This window comes from Pollachius pollachius (genome assembly GCF_949987615.1).
Source record: "Pollachius pollachius genome assembly, chromosome: 6".
Lineage (NCBI taxonomy): Eukaryota > Metazoa > Chordata > Actinopteri > Gadiformes > Gadidae > Pollachius > Pollachius pollachius.
The window spans coordinates 5,563,801-5,591,300 of NC_136939.1; the positions used below are offsets into that span (position 1 = coordinate 5,563,801).

The 27,500-nt window shown below is 46.7% G+C and overlaps 4 protein-coding genes across 8 annotated transcripts in view; 1 reads left to right on the forward strand and 3 right to left on the reverse strand.

Moving 5' to 3' along the window:
* Positions 1 to 2,108, forward strand: part of alg8 (ALG8 alpha-1,3-glucosyltransferase) — a 7,426-nt gene extending 5,318 nt beyond the window's left edge. For both annotated transcript variants that reach the window (XM_079738320.1, XM_079738319.1), the window contains exons 10-13: positions 45 to 184; positions 1,008 to 1,105; positions 1,308 to 1,380; positions 1,621 to 2,108. In XM_079738320.1, the coding sequence (XP_079594446.1) occupies positions 45 to 184; positions 1,008 to 1,105; positions 1,308 to 1,380; positions 1,621 to 1,852 (543 nt within the window). In that variant the 3' untranslated portion in view covers positions 1,853 to 2,108. The remainder of the gene's footprint in view (positions 1 to 44; positions 185 to 1,007; positions 1,106 to 1,307; positions 1,381 to 1,620) is intronic.
* A 2,384-nt stretch (positions 2,109 to 4,492) lies between these two features.
* On the reverse strand, positions 4,493 to 8,764 carry guca1d (guanylate cyclase activator 1d; the record flags this gene model as incomplete). Its single annotated transcript, XM_079738323.1, has 4 exons — positions 4,493 to 4,611; positions 4,989 to 5,076; positions 6,163 to 6,312; positions 8,570 to 8,764. 4 exons carry the CDS (start codon positions 8,762 to 8,764, stop codon positions 4,493 to 4,495), a joined length of 552 nt encoding a protein of 183 aa, XP_079594449.1.
* A 2,422-nt stretch (positions 8,765 to 11,186) lies between these two features.
* On the reverse strand, positions 11,187 to 20,493 carry dub (duboraya). The gene is made up of 7 exons (XM_079738321.1): positions 20,378 to 20,493; positions 17,648 to 17,731; positions 16,441 to 16,509; positions 15,070 to 15,144; positions 14,451 to 14,705; positions 12,720 to 13,328; positions 11,187 to 12,328 (listed from the first exon to the last, which is right to left on the reverse strand). The coding sequence occupies exons 1-7, from the start codon at positions 20,381 to 20,383 to the stop codon at positions 12,308 to 12,310; spliced, it is 1,119 nt and encodes a 372-aa protein (XP_079594447.1). The 5' UTR covers positions 20,384 to 20,493; the 3' UTR covers positions 11,187 to 12,307.
* A 1,111-nt stretch (positions 20,494 to 21,604) lies between these two features.
* The window catches only part of LOC307077054 (stromal interaction molecule 1-like), a 28,376-nt gene continuing 22,480 nt past the window's right edge, over positions 21,605 to 27,500 (reverse strand). For 3 of the 4 annotated variants that reach the window (XM_079738315.1, XM_079738313.1, XM_079738316.1), the window contains 4 exons: positions 25,920 to 26,152; positions 24,811 to 24,897; positions 24,113 to 24,176; positions 21,605 to 23,158 (listed from right to left, as the gene is read on the reverse strand). In XM_079738315.1, the coding sequence (XP_079594441.1) occupies positions 22,669 to 23,158; positions 24,113 to 24,176; positions 24,811 to 24,897; positions 25,920 to 26,152 (874 nt within the window). In that variant the 3' untranslated portion in view covers positions 21,605 to 22,668. The remainder of the gene's footprint in view (positions 23,159 to 24,112; positions 24,177 to 24,810; positions 24,898 to 25,919; positions 26,153 to 27,500) is intronic. The other variant, XM_079738314.1, reaches the window with a different exon arrangement.

Sequence of the window (27,500 nt, forward strand, 5' to 3'; positions counted from 1 at the left end):
CTCTCTCTCTCTCTCTCTCTGCCCCCCCCTCTCCCCCCCTCCAGCCGGCCCTGTGGTGCGTGTGGCGTCGGCCGTGCGGTGGGCGGTGCTTCCTGCGCTGCCTGGTGCAGTGCGCCCTGGCCTCCTTCATGTTCAGCTGGCACGTTCACGAGAAGGCCGTCCTGCTGGCCGTCCTGCCCCTCAGGTAGGCTCCGGCCGGGAACACGGCGTCCACAGGGGGGTTTGGAGGATCATGCCTTACACACCCACCCCTACAGCATGGATAACCCCCCGGGCGTCAGTGTACAGCGTAGGGCTGGGCCATCAACCGAATTGCGATCTTGATTTTCGATTTTTGGCGTCAAACGATCGCAAAATGAGCAGAATCGAGTTTTCGATCTGTTTTTATTTTTATTTGATTTTTTATGTTTTATAGAAAGTGCAGAACAACTGGATACATGTCTGTACAATTATTTTAGATTTGAACATTTTCTTTTGGACCATTTTGTGTATTTTATTAAGGCGAAATTTCAAAGCTCTCAGTTACAAAGTGTTTTTGATACATGCTGAATAAATACATCACGTTTTCAAACTCAAAAAATAATCGTTTGAATAATCGTGATTTCAATATTGACCAAAATAATGGTGATAATTATTTTTTCCATAATCGAGCAGCCCTAGTAAGTGTTAAGGCTTAGCTATGGTTCCACGTCGACGCAGCGCAAGAGGGTTTACGGACCCCTTACGTCCTTGCGGACCCTCCTTGCGCCTCCTTGATTGGTCCGATCACTAAAACCCGACGCAGAACCAAAACAGGTTCACGACTACGTTAAGGCTTCTCCGTGGTCCTTGCGTTGTGTCGATGGAACCAAAACGGAGCCTTTAATGACAACCCTGAACTGTAATCTTTACGTTTTAAATTGAAACCCCAGTTTTGTTATCATTTGAACATTTGTTACTCCACTAAACAAAATCCCCACGCAAGACTATATGGGATCGGGAATGTAACTGTCTCTCTCTTCCTCTAGTATCCTGGCAGTTGAAAGCAGACGGGATGCTGGGATATTCCTGATGCTCGCCACCACAGGCCATTACTCCCTGTTCCCACTACTGTTCACCCCAGCAGGTACGTCCCTCTGCCACCAATCTGCTGCCATCGTGGCTCCATTAAACAACAGCTAGTAGACCTTTGCAAGACCTTTCACCCCGTTTCAACCTGTTTCAAACATTGGGCAAGACCGGTCAAACCACTCTCTAATTGAGTATTAATATGTTATATGATATATTAGTAATCAGTTACTGAACAAGCGGGTGCTGTCCTTCTCTAGAGTTTCCCATTAAGGTCCTGCTGATGCTGTTGTTCACCATGTACTCCTTCAGTGCTTTGAGAAACCTTTTCAGGTGAGTCACACTTAATATTATACGTTTATTCTTAATGGATGTATACAAAGAGTCAGTTAATGTATATGATTACTTTTGTTTTAATTTTCTTTTACAGGTGAGGGTACTAAATAAATAAATATATAAATAAATATACTTTATATGATATGGAACTCATTGCTAAAACGAAATCGTTGAGAAAGAAATGAATCTTTATGAGGCGTGCATCTGATGGTTTACTACTGCTTCGTCTCACCTCAGTGGAGAGGGTTCCTTGCTTCATCCTCTGGAAGCCGTCTACCTTCTGGGCCTGGTTGCCGTGGAGGTCGTCTGCGAGGTCGTCTTTCCTCTATCGCCGTGGCAGCGGACCCTGCCCTTCGTCCCCCTGCTGGTGACATCGGTGTACTGCGCCCTGGGCGTCTCCTATTCGTTTGTCCGACTTTACGTCTCCCTTCTGACACAGGAAGTTACTGAAAAAGCCAAACGTCTTTAACAATGCTGCTGTGAGCGAAAAAATATCTAGTTCCCTTTAAAAACCATACATGCATTGTATAGTGTTGTACATAATTTGTATAGAATTCTCATGAATCCGTTGGGACTCGGTGTTGCTGTAGCAACCAAATCCTCAAGCATATCAAGGACCAGTGGTTGAAGATGGATCAATGATAGGCAATTAGAATTATTTGCAATTTTAAGAATCAATTTTATATTTGCAATTTTTTGATGGTGATTAAATATGATATTTGATACATTTTCTTTTGAGTATTTTTCTTATCAATACAGTTATTTGCTGTGTTGTGACTTGCAGAGATGGGAGAAGGGGTGAGTAGGGGGATACATACACATTTGCACATTTAAAATGTGGACAGACAATGGGGTTAGAACAGTTCTCAAGGAAATAACCGGAAACGCTGGAAAATTTTTGATGAACTTTATTGGTAAGGCAACACAGCATGATTCATTAAAATCCACCATTAAAATGACTAATATGAACCTAATGCGCAGAGTTTTAAACAACACAGTCCGTTTTACTAGGACAATCTCTGACGTCGCAGTGTTTAAACATACAAATAACTCCCTTTTCTCATTTCTCCTTCTCTTCTTAAGTGGTACAAAGGCTGCATTGTAAAAAAAAAGCCTCTTGACTTTTGACTCTTGTGCGTAGCGCTTAACCATTAGGTTAAGCTGGTTGGCTGCCCCAGATCTGGGTGACGTACGACTCAATCTCTCGTGTTCCGTCTGCATGTCCTTCAGTATTCGACACGGCTCATTTCCCCTTTAGTAACTAAGCTCAAGAGACAGAAAATGCATGCCTGACTCATCATCTACAGAAGCAACTAGTCCCTGTCAAACAAGTGCCCGTAATGTAATATGTAACATGAAACTATGTGCACCAGGCAATCCACAGAGAGAAGTGAGGGCAGGGTAAAATCAATCAATAATCTGATCGATAAAAAGGGAGATGAGTTAGAGGAAGAGTTTTTTATTAGTGCTAGTTTAAAGCTTGGTTCAAGCTCGGTTTTTACTGATTAACAGAAATTCTTGTGCTCTTATTTTCAGATTTTTGTCGTGATTCCACCTCTGCAAGCCAACCCCCGGTCTAGCATGTCAGGGTCACAACGTTTGACCTCTATCGGTCTGTACAACTGCATACAGCGTATTTGCTGCTTGAGCAATCAGAGCATAGTTGTGTTAAGTGTTTGAATGCTTTAAGAGCATACGTTGTTGATGTGAGAAAAACGTCCATAGGATTGACAGCAAAATCACCCAAGCATATAGATTGGTACTGAATGGTTGTAGGCTACAGTTCCAGTAGATAAGGGAAGCACCTCAAGGAGTCCTTCCACCGTGACCCCCACACAGGATCACTCCTGCCCGCTGAACAAGCCTAATCCCTTTGGAGGGATTAGTCTACCTAACCGCAGTGTTATATACAGGTTACATAATCAGCATCCCGTGCCAGTCAGCTCTATGGAACGGACAAGGGGAAAGTAACGCCAACTCAAGTAACTCATTTGAATCAGCTTCTTTTTCTTTTTGCGCATTGATTTGAGCAGTTTGCCAGCGTATACTCGTGTACTCACGCTCTTTCTTTACAAGTGAGTTCACTTCATTCTCCTTCCCAGTCTCTTGTATTTTGTACGTTTGTGAGTACCTGCGGTACACCGCTCACGTTCCGTCTCCCCTGAGCTGTGTGGTGAGAAGACCTGCCTATAAAAAGCTCCCCACGTTGCCAGGAGGGAAGTCTATTGGCTCAGTCTGCTAAGGCTATTACAGCGTTAGGAGGATAAGAGACAACACCAGCCTGGTCACCTTGTATGACGGGGCACAGTTTGCCTCTGAATGCTGTGCTCATGATGGGAAGCAGCCCTTGGATTGGTCGGATTCAGACAATCGAATGACATCTAGCCATCAATTGAAAACGGGTCTGTATACTGAATAGGACAACAAAATACATTGTCTGAAAATGAGCATTAAGAAAAAGCATGACAAAAAGAGGGAGGCCAGACTAAGTCTTTTCACAAGGATTTGTGATCGCTAATTCAAAACACTGGTATAACCACCTTTGATTGTATGGCTTGCTCTGAGAGAGTAGCATGGGGAAATTCTTCAACTTGCAGGACAGTAGGTCTGAAGCCAGTCACTGTTGTTATTTGCCTTTGACGTTGCCAATTTTTCTGGTTTCTTCTGGTCTTTTTCCTCAAACCTCTTCCGACGTCAACCCCAGTCCTTTGCGATGTCATATTTTAATACATTCATCCAGCACACCCTTTGTCCTTGGGAAGGTGGCCATCTTGGAGATATGAGAGTGTGTGTGTGTGTGTGACGATGGGTCTTGCGCTCACGTCTTCTTTCTCCCAACCCTTCGACCACCTGTCCGTCAGGTTGAATTGCTGTCGTCAAGCCAACATTAACTCCTTCACCTCCAATGGCCTCCTTCTAAACAGCAAAAGTCAGGCTTCCTCATGGAAGGGACTAACTAGACATGGGGGGGGGGGGGGGACTTCGAAGTCCCTTGGGAAGGTTGATGGGAGAGGGAACTTCTTGTTAGTGTTCTTTGTTCTTGCCCTGCCTCCACCTGCCTCAGCCTGCCTCCGCCGGTGCACCCAGCAGCCCAGCCTTCTCCGCTCTCCTAGAGACCTTCAATGATGATGATCAGGACGGGTGTCAGGTCCATCATGGTCTTCAGCGTCTCCATGATGTCAGGGTGGTTCTTGGCTCCCTCAATGAACTCCTCCAGGGTCAGCTCACCTGAAGGTGGGGGGGAAGGGGGGGAGGTTAGATTGAGCAGTTGGAACTGGGTGATGTATTGGTTGGTGGGTTTCCCTTACGTTCTGGCAGTTGCGGTTATGCGTGAAATCTGAGCCACCCAGAGACTTACAACTCATTTTGGCATAACTCAGTAATTGGTTTTATGGAACAATAAAAAGTGTGCGGAAAGGTCCAATTGCTAATGTCCTGATAAAACAATGAATAAAAAAAAAATGCTTATTGAGAACTGCAGAATTGAAGCAGCATTGTTGTGAATTGTTGGTGAACTATTCAAAGACTTGGATTGATGAGTCTCTGGTGTATCTATGAAGTGAAGGAAGAGCTGAGTGTCTGTGATGGAAGTGATTGGTTCTCACCTTCTCCTTTTGTGTCGATCCTCTCGTATATCACAGAAACAATCTGCTCCGGGTCAATATCCCGGTTCCGTGTGATGTCCTGGATGGCCTGGAGAGAGAGAGGGAGGGAGAGAGAGAGAGAGAGAGAGACGGGGAGAGAGAGAGAGGGAGAGAGAGAGAGAGAGAGAGAGAGAGAGAGAGAGAGAGAGAGAGAGAGAGAGAGACACACACACACACACACACACACAGACACACACACAGACACACACACACACACACACACACACAGTCAGACAGACAGACAGACAGACAGACAGACAGACAGACAGACAGACAGACAGAAAGACAAAGGGACAGAATTTGAGCAAAGGCTGGGAAGACTCCAGGTGGGGTAAACACAGAAACATGTTATCTTATTTAATGGAGACCAGAGACCCCCACCAACACTGTGTGGAACAGGGTCACTTTAGGACTAAGTTACAGGGCCAGTCACGCTATCCTAGAACGACATCCACACCAATGGGGTTAACCCGCCCATAAGGAAGTGTTAGGCAGAGGCCTTTCCTGCTGTTTGATTGGATAAGCTCATCCAGGTTATAAGAGTTCCTTTAATTCAGTTAAGCCCGGTCCGATTTGATCTTGAGGGGTCAGGGCAGGAGAGTTCTGTTTGGTTCTGTTTGAGATTCTGGATCTAAACTAATCTAGATCCAGACAAAGAGAGCATACGGAATTTACCATTCTTGAAAAATCTCGAGATGACAACCTGCTGTGTGTTACATTTACATTTACATTTAGGGCATTTAGCAGACGCTTTTATCCAAAGCGACTTACAATAAGTGCATCCCAAGTGTTACCCAACCTGATTGATCAAACATCTGACTGATTGATGATTTGCTGTCCATTAATAGATTATATTATGTATCCAAAAAAAACAACAACTATATATATATATATGTTTGCACACACATATATATATACATAACTATATATATATATATATATGTTTGCACACATATATACATAACTATAACTATATATATATATATGTTTGCACACATATATTTAATTATTTTATGTGTTCATCATGACCATGTGATTTAAGGGCTATAAATATCATGATGTGTGTCTAGACAGCCACTCATGTGTGTGACTGTATTCAGTGTGTGGGCTGCTTTTGATACTATGAGGCTATTACCGAGAAGATGGTTTCTAACTCATCTCTGTCGATCTTTCCGTTGCCGTCCTGGTCAAACAGTTTGAAGTACCACTTCAGCTTCTGGTTGATCTCCCCCTTCAGCATCAGGCTGATGGCCGCAATGTACTCCACAAAGTCTATGTACCCGTCCTGCAGCAGGGGAGGCAGAGGGAGAGTAGGGGGGAGAAGAGACGTCATAGGGGGGGGGGAGTGATCATAGGGGGGAGGAGAGGGTGAGAGAGTAGAGGAGAGGGAGAGTAGGGGTGAGAAGAGTCATCATAGGGGGGAGGAGAGGGTGAGAGAGTAGAGGAGAGGGAGAGTAGGGGGAGAAGAGAAATCATAGGGGGGGAGAGATCATGGGGGGAGGAGAGGGTGAGAGAGTAGAGGAGAGGGAGAGTAGGGGGGAGAAGAGACGTCATGGGGGGGGGAGAGGGTGAGAGAGTAGAGGAGAGGGACAGTGGGCGGGAGAGAGTGAGGAGTGGGGGAGGAATGGAGAAGTAAGCAATCAAGAGGTTAGTTGATAATAAAAATGATATCAGTATAAAATAAACATAATTACTATTTTCTACTAACATCTGGATTCCCGGTTTGCCACCCACCCACCTGTATAACAGCAAAGATCTTCTATCGACTCATTTATCAGACACTGTATCCTAAAGCGTTTAACGGTGATCCTTAATCTCAGGCGGTTAAGATTAAGGATCTTAGTCACAGATGACTGCAGGTAGGCACAGAGGCTGGTGAGGGCGGAGTGCCTCCACGGTAGGTTGGAGATGGATTTAAGCAGAGTGGGGGATTACACCAGGTTACACCGTTGACTTTTCATAGATTGCTTAAACATTCCCAACACACCCATTCCCACACAAGTGACTGCCAGAGGCTGTGAAGGTCCTCTGGGGTGTTGCAAACCTTCTATTGAAGACTGGAGTATGGCAATGCCTGGGTAAGGGGTTCCATTCCCAAGGGATGCTCAGGACATCATATCGGAAGACTTGGACTTTGTATGAAAGCTCCAACCAAATAGAATATATTATAATATAATAAAGCTTTTACCCGTCCCGGGGAGAGGGTCAGGGTCACTGACCTGACCCGTGGCAACAGCTCTCTCCCCTAGCAACCAACAGCCAACCAGCCCTTACCACAACTCATGAAACATAACATGCCATGTACAATATTTCAGGGAGTATTTTTGTTATTTATAATTTTAAATGATGATTTGTTTCCTTTGCTTTTGTACGAATAGTGTCCCAGATCATCACAATTAACATATAGCATTTAACCCATAATTAAATATCAATCTGAGATTCACCCCAACAAAATTGTATTAAAAGAAAGTATAAAAAGTATTAATGTAAACTGGTCCAGCCTTACTCTTAACTAATGCATTTGCTACCGTGCAGTATGTCTGTCTGACCTTCAATATGCAAAACGCAGCAACTCTTCTGCTATGATTTTGTGCGATGGGCACTGTGGTTCACCAAGTAGAAGTGTCCTTGATGAACTGGGCATGAACATCAATGCCCATGGCTACATGCAAGTTTGTGTGTGTGTGTGTGTGTGTGTGTGTGTGTGTGTGTCTGTGTGCGTGTGTGTCTGTGTGTGTGTGTGTGTGTGTGTGTGTGTGTGTGTGTGTGTGTGTGTGTATGTGTGGGTGTGGGCGTGTATGGGGTGTGCATGTGTGCAGGTACACATGCAGACAGCAAAAAATCGACTTACTCTTGTGGCCCAACAGGCTCCAGGATTTGCTATCTGTGCCATAAGCCAATCAACCATTTAGCCAATATCAGTTCCCCTCTCCGACAGCCTTAGTTTGTTCACATCTGCCATTCTTCTGTTGCCCTCTAACTTTCACATGCAATCAACCAGCTGTGCATTCTGCATGAACGATCAATTGTAATGGGCTCAGAACCCAACCAACAACACAATTAAGAAACAATTAAATGAAACTCAGTCCTTATAGGAAGGCGGCCTTAAGTTGGCTTTGGGACTAACCTTATTCTATATATACATGGTCATGGTCATGACTTCCCATGCATTGTCCTTCACAGATCTTGCGCTACATGAATACCCCCTCCGGAGCTAAACTCAAACAGCCCCCGGCTCCTATCCTGGCCACCTCAACACTACTTAACCACGGAAATAGTTACTAAGAGTAGATACGCATATATTGAACCAGAGTCCCCACAAGGTTTCCTGAAGAAGATGCACGAGATAGGAGACCCTTTCAGGCTAGAGCCTACATAGTGATCCTATGTAGGCTCTAGCAGGAAAAGGTCACCTACGAAGCCATAGACCACAGTTTTACCACAAAGGGAAGACTGTATTCTTTACCACAGAAAGCACAACGCATACAAATGCACTCGACGCAGCGCTGTGCGCACGCATGTGAGGGGTTTACTGTACGCACCCCGTCCATGTCGAAGGTCATGAACACCTGGTCCACGTAGCTGTTGGCGTCTTCAGTCATGCGCTTGAGCCCTAGGATGGCCTTCAGCTCGAACAGAGTGATGAGCCCCGACGGAGACTCCCTCATGAACTTGTTGTACCAGTGGTGCATGTCCTCCGCCAGGATGTCGTCCAGGTTGGAGCCGTGGTTCCCCATGGCTCAGCCTCAAAGGGGTAGAGAGGCAGAGCAGGCTCGCAGTGAGGCAGGGAGGTGTCACACCCTGCTGGCCCAAAATCGTCCAAAATCTGGTCCAAAATCGGCTTAGTGGTCGGTCAGGCCTCTTCTCCGCTCAATGGAAGCGGAACCCCGTGGATCTTCTGAGGAGGGGGGCCCCGCTCGGAGCCGACCTCTGGGTCAACTGGTTTAGCGGACGGCTGTCTACTTCAGCCTGGCGGTGATGGAGTAAAAAGACAGAACGCAGAACATGAAGAAGAAAAATATCAGGTACAGAACAAAGAGGACAGGAGGCAAAGGCCGGTGCATGGATGTGGACGGCATCGGGTTTGTCGAGCTGGCCTGTGTTCAGGCTGCACAGCGAAGCAGAGAGCAGGACTCAGGAGTCGCTAACCCTCTTAATTCCACCAGGACACTGTTGACACAGGATAGAATAACGCCCTAACGAGATAAGACCACTGGCCAAGAGCTTTCTGCTTTGGCCGGCCCCGCCTAGAGGCTTTATAGCAAGCAAGTTGTGGCAGGCGGAACAGAGATGAGGAAAGGATGGTTATATAACACATGCCTTTTCTCTCCTGATTTGACCTCCCAATATCTGATTAAATATCGTTATATAGGGCACAGAAACGTGTGCCATGATGAAAAGATGGGTGTTAATCTTTTAATATTTCCTTGTTTTTACTTATCTTTATTAAAAGCATCTCACAAATGAGACTAAAGCACAAGCAACCGCCATTGCAGGAACAATGCTGTCCGGTATTGCGCGACACTTTGGATGAGAACTCATCGCCCAATGTTAATTAATGTGCTGACTGTTGGGTGATCAGTGACATAATGGTACATATCCATTGACTGCCCTGACATGAAGCACAAAAAATACAAACTGGGTGCAGGAATACTGCACGCTGTTGGTTGGTGCGAAAACTACACGATACCATTGAACAGAACCAGCAAACAACCCTTAAAGATTTAGCCAATATGAGAGCGGGACAAAGTAGGCATTGGATCACAGGACAGGAAGTGGACAGCACCTTCTCAGAAACCCGGTGCAGGGGTCGGAGGCCATGAGAAAGGAAAATCAGACAGGATGATGGGCAAAAGAGGAGCAGACAGACATGGGGGAAGGACAACAGGAGGTGGGCTGAGACAGCTGGATCAATTGTCACACGCAAAGCACAGCAGCGCCAGCTAGTACTGGCTTAGAGGATTACTGACTGGCAGCGTGTGGAAACGCCACACTCAGAAAAAGTGTGTTGTTTCGGAAAAACTAGGTCAGAGAAGGACTGTAATGAAAAAGGGAGGGGGTGGGGGGGTATTTTTTACATAAATACACACCCAAAAAAGGGAGAGATAGACAGATGGAGAGAGCGAGAGAGAGAGAGAGAGAGAGAGAGAGAGAGAGAGAGAGAGAGAGATGTAGTTTATGTCAATGCGTATTTTCCCCTGAATAAATAAAGGTTTTGATTGATTGATTGATTGATTGATTGATTGATTAGTTGATTGATTGATTGGTTGAGGGAACAGACTTCATGATGGGTCATGGAACGGTAGCCGAGCTTACCAGGAACAGATGATCCTGGGCTGCGGTGTAATTTAAACATTAAGGGTGAAACACGCAAAGGACAGCCGGCCTCAAGGCGATCCGAGGTCAACCCCAGCTCCGTTGGGTCTCTGGGGTCAACGGAAGAGAGAGCCAGAACCTATATCTGATGCATCCTCTCCTGGCTTGAAATGTAGTTCTCTGAATCCCTTACTAAATTCATAATCATATTATTCCATGTTAATTAAGAAAAAGAAATTGGAACAACAACTCCACCACATTGACCCTGCCGTGATTAAGCTTCGACATGAGGCATTCTGATCCTGTGGGAGGTTCTAGGAGAGCCTGCTCCATCAGCCTGATAGCAACCAGGCTGGGTGTGGGTCAGCTCAGGATTCTCCCCGCTGGAGGGGTGCCAAGGCAGGCAGGCTCTGCAGGGTGGAGGGGGTGGAGGCTGGGGTAGGAGCAGTCCAGAGGGATTATACCCGGCCAGTGTGCCGGGAGCTCAGAGGAACATCCAGGGACACGCAAGGAAGGAAGGAGGAGCATCCATATGTCCCAATCTCATATTGTCATTTTTATATTTCATTGTACATTTGATTCTATTTGCGTATTTGTGTTTTATTTATTTGTTCACTCTGACTGCCAAAGCATGTTGTAAAAGTGTGCTGTATAACTAAGGTTGATAGTATTGTTTTCTGGGGAAGTGGACACCTGAGTTACTCAGGTCTTATGTTTTTATAAGTTAGACAGAGTTTATGAAGTTTATGTTCATAAAGGAAGGATCCAAAGGGAAACTGTTGGCAATAATGTTTTGTGAAAAGAATAGTTGCGCCAATGACCACAGAATCTTTCACATTCAATATCGTGTCCTTTTACTGTTAATATAAAATCCAAACATTCAAAGCATTCATTGATTAAACATGGTCGAAATATTGAGTCCAGAGCTCTGCTGATAAAAAACAGAAGCCTGAGTAAGCAATTAGGTTAGGACATATAAGCTTTAGGAATCAATAATCAATAATACTTCAAATAAAAAAATCAAAATACATTATCAAACATCCACAAAAACAAATTGTACTGATTTCAATTAAAAAAAAAGAGAGACTGATTTCACATTGTTTAGCAGACAACAAAAGACTTTGGCTGAAGAATACCACACTAGTAGATTAAGGCCCAATCCAATTTCTACCCCTTACCCCTTCCCCTTCCCCCTTCCCCCTTCCCCTTACCCCTTCAAAACAAGTGGAGGGGCAAGGGGAAGGGGGGAGGGGAAAAGGGAAGGGGTAAGGGGTAAGAAATGGGATTGGGCCTAAGGCCCAATCCCATTGCCTTATCCCATTTCTACTTACCCCTTCAAAACAAGGGGGAGGGGTAATGGGAAGGGGTATTGGGATTGGGCCTAAAGATTGGAGGCTTGAACAGAAATGCAACCCTCTGGTATTACAGTCACACCGCTTTACACTGATGAACAAAAGAAACGTCGAGCCAGGGCCACAAGGTCTTAAGAGCTGATTATGGTTCCACGTTGTCGCAACGCAAGGGGGTTTACGGACCCATTGTGTCCTTGCAGACCCTCCTTGCGTCCACCGCAAGGGCCAGACGTGCGCCTCCCAAAAATTCTAACCTTGCGTCAAGGCGACGCAGCAGCAAGGGCTGTGATTGGTCCGCTCACTCAAACCCGACGCGGAACTAAAACGGGTTCACAACTGCGTCGAAGCGTCTGCATGGTTCTTGCGTTGCGTTGACCTGGAACCATAATCAGCCCTTTATGGTTGACCAAATACGGTCCTAGTTTCCGTTGACACATTATGGCACCAGGTAGCGGGATTTGCCATCAGGTATGTAGGCTCTGTCACACCTACGCTGCTCACTCCAAAGGTCCGCAGCGTTTTCCCTGTGTAGACCTCATGGGGCCGGTCCCTTTGTAGCTCGGTCTCTTACACTCTGAGGTACATCGTAGGTCCCACAGTCAGTCAAGCCAGTCACATCCAAGTCCCATTCGTCTGAGGTGAAGCAGACCAAACACAAAGTGTGCAAGATTAAGGAAAACAAACTTCGTCAATTGGTTTTGTAGAGAAGAAATCAACGACCGGTATAAACATAGCCTCAAAATTTAACGCTCCAGACAAACTCAACATGTTCAAAACAAGGCTTCTGGGATCTGGGAACATATGGCAACTCCCAATATTGTTGACAAGGCTTTTAAACTGAGCAGAACAATGACTGAATGAGATGGTTCTCAAAATGACAATCGTGAACTCTGTATAAAAATTCTGTGTAACAGTGTTGAACTGCAAGAAATCCAGACGCACAGCAATGCTTCTGCCACTCAATACTGATCAATGCGCATCGGCTGACAGCGAGATAAGTCCACTCGTCGGCCAATCAAATCACCTGGCTCTCGTCTGCCTTGTGGTCACGTGACTCCTCTTCCTCCTTCATGTCTGCGACGGGCACTCCTTCTTCTCCCACCGGCCCGCGCTGGCTCCTGCTCGCTTCCTCCTCCTCCTCCTCTCCCATCGCTGTACACTCGTCTGGCGCTCTCTCAGACTGACCTCCTCCTCTTCCTCCTCCTCCTCCTCCTCCTTCTCCTCCTCCTCCTCCTCCTCCTCCTTCTCCTCCTCCTCCTCCTCCATCTCCTTCTCCTCCTCCTCCTCCTTCTCCTCCTCCTCCTCCTCCTCCTCCTCCCTCGGTCTCAGTGCTGTTCAGAGGCTCTGGAGGAGGGCCTGTCTGTGTGACTGCATGTCCCTCCTGATCCATCGCCGACGGGGGTCCGGGAACCCCCTCGCTGGGGGACTCCTCCCCATCGAGCACCTCCTGGTTCCTCGGCGCCGCCCCTTCGTCGTCTCCTTCACCCTTTGGCTCCTCCTCCCCTGGCTGGCTGGAGGGGGCCAGAGGGGGCGTGTCCTCCGTGCTGGGGGACACGCCCCCTTCCTCCCCACTGCTGGCCGTCCTGTTGCGGCGGGAGGGAGGCCGTCTCTTGATGGAGAGGCGGGCCCTGCCCTGTGGACAGCCAATCAGAGGAGACCGACGATGTGACCATTGAATCAATGTCTTCTTTAAAGGAGGCATATTATACCACCAGGTGTGAGTGGGATTGGCCGTTACAAGCTGTTTTGAACGTCTGCCTCTTCTGACATCACAAGTGGGCGTGTCCACCTAGATGTATGTCGGATAGATGAGCAACGTTTGCTACGTTCCACTGGGTAGCCCCGCCCATTCTGCCGGAGATTTGAGTTTGCCCCGCAGAAGGGTCTGGGGAAGAGCAACACAGTTCTTTCTGCTTCCGATACATTTCTGCGGGAGCCAATCACCAAGCTGGCTTTTCCCCCTTGCGCGCTATTGGCTAGTTTAACACAATGATGACAGGGAAGCGACTGCAAGCAGCCAATTGCGTCATTTGAACTAGGCCCATTGATCACGCCTCTTGTGCTGAAGAAAATGACAGCAGCCTCCACAAACCAACGTGCAATCTACGACGGAGCTTGGTTTGGCAATAGCCAGGCTAGCAGAATGATCTATCCTGCACGCATCTGGTCGACACGCCCACTTGTGATGTCAGAAGAGGCAGATTTTCAAAAGCGTCTTGTAACGGCTAATCACACTCACACCTGGTGGTATATTATATCACCTTTAATACCAGGAACTCACCCAGTAATGGAGGAGCCATAATTAGCATTTAACAAGCAGATCAGAACGGGGGAAAGGCCCTGTTTGCACTCAAGCGTATTGATCAGAGAACAGAGAACAGAGACATTTCACACACCTTTCTTTATACCCTTACGAAACTGTAAGACATTACACCACCCCTCAAAACAACCACAAACCAACACACACACCCACAACCACGCAAACCCACACCCAGGCACGCACACCAACACCCATGCACACGCACACACACAGCCACACACACACATACACACAAACACACCCACACACACACACACACCCATGCACTGGAAAACAACCGCACCCACACAGACGAGCACACACACACCTGTGCACACACCCCTGCACACACGCAGACACCCACGTGCACGAACACACACACACACACTTACCCCCGAACACACCCACACACCTGCACTCAAACATACACACACACACACACACACACGACCACACCTTAATGATGCTGACGAGCACGGCTCCGTCCTGGGCACAGGGGGGGGTTTCGAAGGAAGCGGGGGCTTCCTCCTCGCTCTGAGGGGTGGGGACAGTCAGCGGGCTGGTGGGTGTCACCGGCGTTCCCGCCGAAACCGGGGTGAGAGAGGAAGTGGGGCGGCAGGGGGAGGGGGGCGTGAAAGCTGGGGGGGAGAACTTGAAACCGGGGCTCAAGGGTGATGTCAAAAGGGCACAGGGAGAGAGGGCTAAGTTAGCCTGGAGAGAGAGGGAGAGAGAGAGAGAGAGAGAGAGAGAGAGAGAGAGAGAGAGAGAGAGGAAGAGAGAGAGAAAAATAAAGAATTGAATTGGAAGAGAAAGAGAGAGAGAGAGAGAGAGAGAGAGAGAGAGAGAAGGGAGAAAAAGGAGAACTTGGTTACTTCTCCTTTTGTCAAACTGAAATCAACTACTATTTATTCAAAACAAACAAACTACTGTATGTCAAGTAACCAGGGGCACGGTCGAAATGTAAATGAGAAACGCATCAAAAGTTCACTCATTAAACACAAACGCTAAACCACAAACATCAGGATGCAGTACTTCGTTTGCACCAGCAGAGGGCGGTTAGGGCCGCGAGCCTCACCTGTAACTTCTCTATGAGAGCAGAGTTCCGCTTGGGTCTTCCTGCAGCGAGCTGGGAGGTGGCGCCATCTGCTTTCTGAAGATGTTTCATGGAATGCGTGGTACATGTGCACAGACACATTGACAAAATCATAAACCCAGTATGATGTACATCTCATCACGATCGCCCTTACACACACGCACACACACACACGAGCGCGCGCACACACACACACACACACACACACACACACACACACACACACACACACACACACACACACACACACAGACAAACACGGTTTAACACATAATATTTAGAAAATGTGATTTCAAAGTCTCTAGTGCAGGGGTCTTCAACGTTTTCCAGGCCAAGGACCCCAAACTGATGGAGAGATGGAGCGGGGACCCCCTACTTATATATTGTATAAAATTGTGTTTTATATTAAACTGGTCCTATAGTGCCATGTATAAATGTACCTTGTTATTTTGCATTCAATACTAAGATATTAAAATAATACACAGGTTCATATATTCATGTTTTTATTTTAAACATGTGCAAGGTACAGTGAGTAGGCTGGCCATGCCACTGCCATTCATAAACATAACATAATAAACTGATACCTGCCAAGATCAGCAATGTCTGTCAGTTGCATGTAGTCATGCATAAAAGCTATTCAAATGGACATTTTTAAAACATAAATTTGGAAACGAAAATTAGTGATGTTTGTGTTAAGAAATGTGTGTCTTTCTTAATACTCCGCAAGTAGTCCGGTAACTTATCAACCCCAGCGTGTCCGGTTGCTAAGCGATTTGTATGTGTTTGGCGGACTATTTCTCTGCTGGTCGCTTATTTTCCCGATAATGACCACCGATAATGACCTGTACATTATCCCTTACATAACAGCACTCTCTCTCTCCCAACAGTCTTGGCTGCGCACTCTCATCCAAATACGTATTGTTTGCGATGGAGGAGGGGATGGATTTAAAGACCGGACGAGAAACTGACGTCGCTGTAGTACATTCGGATCGCATGATAGGAATAGAATAGGAATCTATTCCGATTAGAAATCTGATCAAAAGCGTCCATGTAAACGCGGCTAGGGTGATGGATTCATGTTAATGTGTATTTAAAGACATTTTAATTTGTGGAAAAATTGCGGGAGGGAATATAAAAAAAATGTCTAATCAACCAAAACTTTCGCGACCCCCCCTGCAGTACCTCCGTGGACCCCCTGTTGAAAACCTCTGCTCTAGTGTATATTCATTGATATAAGATGTTGAGTGGGAACGTCATTTTTTATATAGTGCAATAAAGACTAATTGCGTCCACACCAACAACAGCACACAGATAGGGGTCTATATTGATGTGTGTGACCGTGTGTGTGTTGACCTCTTGTTCTGCAGGGCCCTCTAACTGGATCTGTAAGGACCGGGGAGGGCGACGTCTGACCGGCTTGGGCTGAAACAAAACAGGACGGGGTTCCACAGCTTGAAAAAAATAATACTGGGGTGTATGTGGGGTGGATGATGGCTGGTTCAAGCAGCCTCCCCCGGCCAGAGTCAGCCTACTACTGAGACTCTGGGGCTGGGTGAGGCTTCACACCTGTGGCGCATTGAGCAATCACTGAGCATGGTGATAAACAAGCCATCACCACAGGCCTCTGACATGCCAGCACTGAACACCGGCCCTGTCTGTCACAAATCAACCATCTCTGTAAACCAGTTTAAACATCAGCGCCCTGTGGCCGGGTCATCGGAGGAGCCCAGTTAGCCCAGTTCACCGTATAGCACCAACATCACTAAAAATACATTAGTGTGTCCATGTATCGTCTTTTTGTATGAAATGGTGTTCCAACAAAACCCCAAATCTGTGCCGTGTCTCTACAAACAGTATCCTATGCACAACATCAGTGTAGCGTAGAGAACACCAAACAATATCCAGTTTTTGATCATATTCCTATTGTAGGATTAGTCTTATTATGCTGCATGTCCTTATATATTTAAAAAGTTGTGATATGATGCATTAGTGACAATCAAACGGCGGGCCGCGTGATCAGTTTATTCACTTGCATTATCTTTCAGAATAGGACATTACTGTGAAACATCTCAATCTGAATGACAGAGATTGTTATCTCAGAATTCTGCTGGTTACTTTTCATGGGGAAAATTCTGCTGTTTTTCTTTCTCAATTAACAAGATTATTAGAGAAGAGAGAGAGAAGGTGTGAGAAGCTCTTACCTGCATGCTAAGCCCTGAGCTTCCTGCCCAGAGTCAACAAACTAAAAATACCATCGATACTAGGCCTGCATGAGTTTCTGTACACGTCTATATACCACATGGTCCCACATATCGTGCTGTGATTGGCCGTCGTAGACACATTTAGGTCGACTCTGACCAGCAGTGACCAATCGGAGCACGGTACGAGACGATCATGTAAAATAAAAAAATCACTTATGTTAACACATTGCACATTAATCAGAAGGTAACGAAATCGCACAGTTTGTTAGGCCGTCTCCCGGAAAGAACTAAAAAGCTCAAGAGATCAAGATTAAACAACAATAACGGTACTATTCAGAACTTCAGACGGCCAAACTCACTGCTGGCCCCGGCTCATTGTCAGGGACGACATTTTTAAACTTCCCCGCCAGTTCTGCCACGGACCGCTTCACTGGGGCCTCCTCCTGAAAACATGAAGCCGTTAGAGAGGACACACACCTTTCTCTACACAGCAGAGGGTTCACTCACTGCCTTTAGTTCACCTACCAGAGAACACTAGAGGTGCCGGTTTTAGAGGCGCATTAAAAGAGGCATACCACCAGGTGTGAGTGTGATTAGCCTTACAAGCCGTTTCCAAAGTCGGCCCCGTATGACATCACTAGTGGGCGTGTCCACCTAGATCTGTGCTGGATGGATCAGTCTACCAGCCTACCCAGCAGACTGAAGTAAACGTTGCTCATCTACCAAGCACAGATCTAGGTGGACACGCCCACTAGTGATGTCATGTGGGGCAGATTTTCGAAACGGCTTGCAACGGCTAATCACACTCACATCTGGTGGTATAATGTGTCTCCTTTTACACATAATATTGAATGCAAAAAAGCATGAAACATTCGGGCCATAAAGGGTGAGCATGAGTGTTTTCTCTAGTTTCGGTTCCACCAAAATGTTCAGAACATGAGGGCGTTTGGAGGAAGTGTAAGAACGTATTTCACATATCCTGGACGACTGAATGATAATCAACTGGTGATCTCTGAGCCTGACGTCGGAAGTGTTCCATTCTTCTTGGAAACAATATATATAATGTCTGTAAAAGCATGTCTGCTTTTCTGGTGTGTGTGTGTGTGTGTGTGTGTGTGTGTGTGTGTGTGTGTGTGTGTGTGTGCGTGTGTGTGTGTGTGTGTGTGTGTGTGTGTGTGTGTGTCTATGAGTGTGTATTTGTATGTGTGTGTGTGTGTGTGTATGTGTGTGTGACGCAACCACACACACACACACACACGCACTCTCTCTCTCTCTCTCTCTCTCTTTCTTTCTCTCTCTGTCACACACTTACACACACAAACACACACTAACAAATTACACATACAGAAGAGAGGTATTTGCATGAAGTTATAGCATAACAAATGCGTCAGTCAGTCATCAGTTATGCCTCACCAATATAATACACAGACACACACACACACACACACACACACACACACACACACACATACACACACAAACACACAGAGTAATATAAAAGTAAACAGTTGTACCTAGCCTATAATGTTAGTAAATTTCTGCAAAGCATTCACTACTAGTAATACTTCAAATGGTTTTTGTCGAGGCTACACATGATATGTTCCACTGTTTGCTAATTTGCTGCTGGCTAATGTGGCCCGTAATCTGTCTACACACACACACACACACACACACACACACACACACACACACACACACACACACACACACACACACACACACACCAAGGTCAGACTCAAATCCCTCGGCAAACACACAGATATAGTATCTATGGTAATACACAGACACAGATACACACACACACATAGACATGCACACGCAAACGCACACACACACACACACACATACACGGACACACACATGCACACACATACTGGAAACTAAAATGTCCATCCCAGGTCACACCACAAGCTCTAAAGTACAAGTATGTACTCTCTCTCTCTCTATCGCACACACACACACACACAACACACACACACACACACACACACACACACACACACACACACACACACACACACACACACACAGCTGTTGACATGGGTCGATCCACATCCCTGAAGGGGATTCATCTGAAGAGCTCACATTGCTGACATTCAGCTGATAATGAAATCAAAGGGAAGCCAAGAAACACACGTGCAAGTGCACGCAGGCACACACATACACACACACACACACACACACACACACACACACAGACACACATTCACATGCGCACACACACACATGCACAAACACACACACACACACACACAGACACACACATGCATGCAGACCCACACACATGCACATGAATGCAGGCACACCCACACACATGCACCCACAGACAAACAGACACACAGACAAACACACAGACGCACACCTCTTGATACTACTGTTTCTGCAGTAGTTGCTAAGATACTTAGTAGATGCTTCCTCAATCGTTCTTACTTTTCTCAAACTAAATGTGGCAACCATGGGAAATAACATGTGAACTTCACTCTATGTGCAGCAGTTAGTCAACCTTAAAGCGAAATGTAAAGCAAGTGCAAGGAGCCGTTGGACCACTTCCTGTGTGCTATGATGGGGCACCTCCCCCCTCACTCCTACACACACTCACACAAACAGACACACACACACACACACACACACACACACACACACACACACACACACACACACACACACACACACACACACACACACACAGCACCGTGTGATAACTGAAAGTGGGCTTATTTATCTAAAAAAGGTTGTTTACTGGCCAATGGATTGTAAAAAGAAATGTTGAAAAATTAACGATGAAAACTTTTCACCACAATCCCTCCCTTGCATTTGCAGGCCAGCCATTATACTTCCGTTTAATGCGTGGTCACTCATACCTCAAGTCAAAAATCAAATGAACAACAAACGCTTCCGAGAAGGAATGCCTAAATGTCTCAGAAAAGGCAAAGAAAAACACAACAGTTAAAGGTAGTCTATAATCCAATTGGAATAGTTTGAAATTGCTCGAAATAATATTGCATATCAAAAGAATAAACCCCCTTATACTATACTACATACAAACATGCAGAACAGTGTTAATAAAACGAAACAATTGGGATGTTTACCTCCATACTCCGAGTAAGCGAAGCCCTCGTAAAGTTTGTTTAGCGTATGGGTCGCTCTCTGCTCTCTGGGTTATGTTAGAAGTTGAGCACCATCCCTTCTGGGAGGGCGCTCTCTGGGGCTGGTTATATTTAGCGCGCACGCTCACACATTTCCAGCTCCTTAGCCTGAGGCACGCGGCGCGTCTTGAGTCACTGGGGGTTAAACAATAAGTTGTGTTTACATGCAACTGTATGGGATTGTCAGCGGGTTTTCATTCGATTTAACACTCCCTATATGTCTGCTGGATAGGCTCCGTCCGCACCTTTCAGCCTGGTCACTTGTCAGTTGGTCGTTTAGTTAGTGAGCGTTTTTTTAGTGGAGGATGAACATCTTCAGAGGGAAAAATCCATAAACCTACTGGGAAAGTGGAGGACGTTGTTTGAGCCGAGATGCTTTTGTTTCTGTTCCTTTAGCAGCAGTGGCGGCACACGACAGGATATTCCTCGGTACAGTGTCTGAACGCAGCCCCCAGACACCATTCACGGAGGGCGCATTTCCCTGGTGTATGTTCATTCACACAGTGTATAAATAGAAGAGATAGCGCTAAAGACTGAGGGCCAGAGCTCGGTGTGATGTCACGTCAGGACAAACAGAAAACAAACAATATGCTCCAAGTCTCTAAAACATCACAAACTGTAGGTTTATGTGTAATAAATGATTGTGAAACATTTAATGTTGTTCAGTTGGACTTTATTTAGATCCAGCCCGAGTTATGGGAATACTCCTTTAAGGGTCTCACCTTAAGTCTTTTTTAAACACTGGCCATTTTCATTATTTACCCACCAGAAGTTGCATGGGACTGATGTTACTCAACTCAAAAAAATTGACTCAATAAATGAGTCTGTTACATTGTTCATTTGCAATATCTTACGAAATTGACTATATTTTTAAGGTACAATAAAAAAATAAACATTAGGTATATACATCTTTCCAATAATATCAATGCATTCACTATACACTAAGTAGCCTACATGTTAATTTATTTTTTAGTTAGTTAGAACAGCAGCTTCATGCAAACAGGATAAAACAAAATGGATGCTAATTAATGTTATCTATTTTAGCTTGCTTGTGGTAGTTGACATTTCTACATACCAGGACGTGGAGGGTTCTTAGCCGTGGTGGGGAGGTCAACACAATGTTCTGCATCTTTGCTAACATTGGTGGCAAGGGAGATGTGGAAAGCCATGTTTGAGTCAGAAAAGAGAACTTTATTGTATTGTTTTGCCACATACATTTACATCAATGGGGAAATGCATTTTAATTGAATGTAGTTATCTCTCAACACAATTGCAGTTGGCCTTTTGTTTTTAACACATTTATTAACTTAAATATATATTTTTGTTTCATACATTTTATTGTAAATTCTAAAATGTCCCATAAGATGTGAATTGTGGATCATATTTAGCATACTTAGTATGCCAAATGTGTTACATTAAAATATATCTGAGAGAAACTTGTAATTTACAATCAATTCAGGTATACAATATGTATACAATATCGAACAAGGTTTGTCTTTTATAGATATTGTACAATTTATTTTTTAAAATGGCAGACAGACACGGTTGATGGAAATCCCCTAAACGACAATCCTGCCTAATATGAAATGCCCCTATGTACCATCCCATTGTAAACCCAAGTTATTTATAAGTGGAAGCTAAACAGGTATTTTAGCTCCTTAATAGTTTAACCCAAAATGACCTTCAAGCACAGACGGACAGACACAAAACTCTTGGACACACACAGTCTGGACTTGTGGCAACAATGAACCGGGGTCTTAAAAACTGATACAAACTTGTGCAACCTGACAGGAAAAAATAATATATATATATATTAATATATATATTATATATATATATATATACATACACACCTACACACAAAAACAATTCATATAGGTTATGATGTATGCACATGATGCATTTGTATAACGAGTGAAAACATGATTTGATTGCGTCAGACAACTTTGATTCACAAGACAAGAACACTGGAGCCCCTGCTCTAGGAGCACGTCGTGTTGGGGATGAATGTGCTTTATGAGGAAATTCAACGACAAGGACCACGACAGAGGCCAGAGATGTGGCCCAAAGTCCGAAAAATAGACGGCTCGTTCTGGTTCTGAAACCCCCCCGACCTCCGGGGGTTACTGGCCCTGACCCTGCGGAGAAAAGCTTGGTACTTCCGTCCAACGCCTGGACCATCTTCAGTGCACAACGCGCTGGTGTTGACACATCCCTCTCTCTGGGGGGGGTGTCTACGTCCTCTTCCTGAAGATCTTGTTGAAGGCGCGGCGCCGCCTGCTGGTCACCGCGCCGGCCTCCGTCTCCTCGCCCGTCGAACCTCCCTCGTCCTCCAGGGGGCTCCGCCGGGCCTGCAGCCCGGCGGGCGACGCCCCCTGGCCGTTGTGCTGCCTGGAGCGGGCGTGGCCCGCCGTGAGCTCCACGTCGGGAGGGGGGAAGCAGAGGGAGCGGGAGGTGTAGGAGGAGGAGGACAGGGTGGCGGGCACGCTGCCCCTCAGCTCCCCCAGGCTGGAGCTCTTCTCCAGGCCGCCCGGGACTGACATGAAGAGCCCGTCGCCCGCGGAGGACTGGGAGGAATGGGAGGACTGGAGAGGCCCCGCCCCGTTACAGGCGCGGCTCGGCGGGGGGCGGGGCCCGGAGGCCAAGGGAGCGGCCTGCGAGCGGTGTGATTCGACGAGGGACGGAGGGAGGGAGGAGTCGGAGTCCGAATGGTTCATGATGTCCCTGGAAGAGGGAGAGATGGTCAGGAGAAGGGAGGAGGAGGAGGAGGAGGAGGAGGAGAAGAATGAGGAGGAGTATACTCAATAGTAGAGAATATAATATAAGAAGCAAAAAAAAGACAGATACAAAAGATAAAGGAAAGATAATATATGTCATCTGATTCATACATGGGAGTGAATGTGATTGATTTCATGCTTTGATTGGCCGCACACATAGCTTGACATTCTTAAATGTATTCTTAAATTTTATTCTTAAACAAATGCCAAATACAAGCAAAGCCATGAAATCCAATCAAAACACAGGCTTCAATAAAATTTAAATAAATTGAGGGAATGGGCACCCACAAGCTCAACACTGGAACACTGAAACATAAGAAAATGTGTATGTGCTTAATCAACTTAGTTAATTAGGGACCAAATCGACTAATTGGCTTTGCAACAAAGTAATTTGGACAGTGCTGACAACTTATACCAAGATGATCGCGGGATCATTCCTACGATATGTCACCAGTGTTGGAGCCCGCTTCCCTCATGAGCGCCATCGCGACCTCCGAGCAGAGAAAGGTACCCAAAGCTGCTGGAGCGGCAGCGCCACGCTCTGCCCAGCACAGCTCCCCCTGCTGGGTGGAGGCAGGACACACCCTCCACCGAATGGAAGTAGGAGGAGCGGAAGAGCAGGGTGGAGAAGCGGGCGTCGGCCTCAGCAGAGAAGGAGGAGTCAGCAGGAGCGGAGGAGGAGGAGGAGGAGCAGGAGGAAGGAGGCAGAGATAGAGAGAAGGAGGGAGGGACGATGGAGGGATGGGAAAACGAAGAGGCCATCGAGGCAGGCAGGGGGAGGAATTCCAGCTGGCCAATGGAGTGACTCCGAGATTGGCGTGCGCGGGGATGCGGGGCCGGGGGGCGGGACGTGGTGTGACCACACCCCTCCTGGCCGGACAAGCTCCGCCCATCAACCAACCTGTGGGAGCCCAGGTTCAGCACAGGGTCTGTTTTCCTCTGTCGCAGGGGGGTCAGATTTGGCGCTGGAACAGAGATTAGAATATAGTTTCCGATTTACAACCAGTCCGAAAAAAAGGGCCATGCTTTTCTTCCCACAGGAGTATATGTACATTAAAAAAATAGGCAGATCTTTATTACTTCCACTGGTCTCTGTTTACGGAGGATTGACCTGACATGTAAACCTGGAAGAGGATGTTAGTGAGGAAGAGAGTGAGGATATGACAGAGGTGAAGAGTTGGCTGTCCACTGGGAAGGGGAACATGAATGACGGGGCTATGAGTGGAAAAGTGCGGGACATTACATTTGGTGAAGAGAGGAAGGAAGGAAGATTAAACAAGATGTGTCACATCTTGAGAACAGCTTTCAAGGACATGTAGGACAGTGTGTGCATGTTAATAATAAGCAGAACACAGACAAGGAGAACCGGAGGGAGGAAGCATATACAAAGATGTATATTGGCAGCTCAACACTAAGAGGATAGAAACATCTCTACACAATGTGAAGCGTTAGCCAGAAGGTTGAAGTGAGAGTTAAACAATTGACATTTGATCGGTCAGTCTGAAACTGACAAACAATAACGGAAGACAGCTGATTGTAAAGAAGCGTCAATGTGCGGCTGTGGGGAAAAGAGAGATAGAGAAGGTGGGAGGGTCCAACCAGAGTGCTGCCATGGAGACTGGCTGTCCGACATGCCACTCATAGGCCAGATGTCGCTCACTCTGCGGTCCATCTGCCAGGCTGCGTCTGCAGGGAACCAATCAGGGGAGGGACGGGTAAAAAATGTAAAAAAAGCTGGTATCCGCCGACAACCAGTGTTTTAGGAAGGAATCTAAACCAGAATATGTAACTTCTGCTCGATTAATACGACTGTACTCTTTGTGAACCCCTTATAAGATTTCACATGCAGACCAAATGTCCAAGAAAATAAGATCTTATCAGCCTGCATTACGAGGGACTTTTAAGCTAATACAAAACTTCACACAAACTTCAAACTGTGTGTTTGAAGTTCATTTTTTTGTGAAGTCATTTTTGTGATTTAAATTACTCGGCTGTTATACTTATTGTGCCCACTAATTAGTCAGCCTGGTACTTTTGTGTCCTTCCGGTCCTTAGCCCTCCACTCGAGGGCTCCTGATTGGTCAGATCAGTGTACCTGTGTGACCAGTTCACAGCTCACCTGGACGCCGCAGAGCCTTCCTCCTTCCCCGCACTGCCCCCCCTCCTCCCTTACTCCCCTAAAACAGCCCTCTTACGCACTTACTGTGTGTTGGAACGTCCTGGGACTTGATGTGCGGACTTATTGTATTTTGTATGTCCCTGCACTTAAAAAATAGAACTTAACATCGTGTAGCTCCCTATCCTAGCTATCTTTGTTGTACACGGGGAATGGGTTAACCTTGCGATTGTCAGTACTTGGTACTTGTTCTATGGACATCCTCGTTGTGCCAACAGCGATATAGCGTTGTTTCTCTTTCTTCTGACAAATGGACTGATGTAAGTCGCTTTGGATAAAAGCGTCTGCTGAATGCTCTGAATTTAAATGGTAAGAACTCTCCGATTGGTCAGGTCAGTGTACCTGTGAGAACTCTCCGATTGGTCCGATCGGTGTATCGTCGTGACCTCTCAAATTTTATCAGATCGGTCTGTATACCCGTGTGTCTCTCGGTGACCTCTCTCATCGATCCGGTCAATGTATCTACGCGACCGCTCTGATTGGTCCGATCAACGCGCCCCCGCTCCGGTTGGTTCGATCGGCGCGACCTTACACTTGAGGGTGCCCGGGGAGATGTCCTCGTCCATGTCGTCGAGGTCGTCCGAGATCAGGAGGTGCTGGGGCGCGGCGGAGCGCAGGCCCAGGAAGGCGGGGTCCAGGTTGAGGAGGGCGGCCAGCGCAGGGAGGCCGGGGTTACTGACCAGGGTGAACCCCGACAGCGCCTCGATCTGCTGCCAGCGGTGGAGCTTCTCCCGCAGGGCTGCCGTCACCTCCCCCAGGGCCTGTCTGAGAGGAGGAAGAGGAGGAGGAGGAGGAGGAGGAGGAGGAGGAGGAGGAGGATGGGGTGGAGGAGAAGCAGAAGGAGGAGGCGAAGCAGGAAGAAGAGAAGCAGGAGCACAAACAGGAGGAGGAGGAAGAGGAGAGGCAGACGCAAGAAGAGGAGGAGGAGGAGGAGAATGGGGCGAAGCAGGGGTCCCAAAACGAGGAGGAGGAGGAGGAGGAGGAGTAGGAGCATGACAAGGAGCATGAAGAAGAAGGGGAGAAGCAGGAGCACAAAGAGGAGGAGGAGGAGGAGGAGGAGGAGGAGGAGGATGGGGTGGAGGAGAGGCAGAAGGAGGAGGAGAAGCAGGAAGAAGAGAAGCAGGAGCACAAACAGGAGGAGGAGGAAGTGGAGAGGCAGACGCAAGAAGAGGAGGAGGAGGAGGAGAATGGGGCGAAGCAGGGGTCCCAAAACGAGGAGGAGGAGGAGTAGGAGCATGACAAGGAGCATGAAGAAGAAGGGGAGAAGCAGGAGCACAAAGAGGAGGAGGAGGAGGAGGAGGAGGAGGAGGTGGTGGAGGAGAGGCAGAAGGAGGAGGAGAAGCAGGAAGAAGAGAAGCAGGAGCACAAACAGGAGGAGGAGGAAGAGGAGAGGCAGACGCAAGAAGAGGAGGAGGAGGAGGAGAATGGGGCAAAGCAGGGGTCCCAAAACGAGGAGGAGGAGGAGGAGGAGGAGGAGTAGGAGCATGACAAGGAGCATGAAGAAGAAGGGGAGAAGCAGGAGCACAAAGAGGAGGAGGAGGAGGAGAAGCAGGAGGTGCATCATTACCACCACTATGGCGGACGCCAGTCTCTTAAACAATCCATCTCAGTCTCATTTGATCCGTTTTTTGCATTGGAATGTAAAATATAAAACCAACTGGGAACAAGGACCGTGGCGCCATTGACCAATGCTTTTGCAATCCGACACTTTTGTCCTAAAAGGTGCTGCATGTATGATTTAAGAGCTATTATTATTGAAGGTATTTTGGTAGAAAGGGCTAGCCTATAGTCAGCCATCAGGGAGTGACAGGCGCTGTGAGAATACGTGTTTATCTGAATATCTAGGGATCATTTCTGACCAAATAGGGCATCTTCCCTGAAGAGAGAAATGTGTGAACTGCAAAAAGAGAATCATAGTGAGGGAGGAGACATTTTTGTTGTTTCGTTTCAAAATCTTGCTCTCTTCCACTCTTTTCTGCTCTCTCTCTGTCTCTTTTCTCTTTTAACTCTCAAATCACACCTACAGCACCTTCACTAGACAGACCGATACATTCACCAATAAACTTTTTGGTGATCTCTTGATTAAATACTCGATGAGGTACATCTCCTAAAT

Excerpts from the sequence above, each read along its gene's own strand:
- dub (XM_079738321.1), bottom strand. Across the intron at positions 14,706-15,069 it reads CTCTCATAGAGAAGTTACAG|GCTAACTTAGCCCTCTCTCC; the intron begins GTGAGGCTCGCG and ends CTCTCTCTCCAG. Across the intron at positions 13,329-14,450 it reads TGCTCGTCAGCATCATTAAG|GGCAGGGCCCGCCTCTCCAT; the intron begins GTGTGGTCGTGT and ends GGCTGTCCACAG.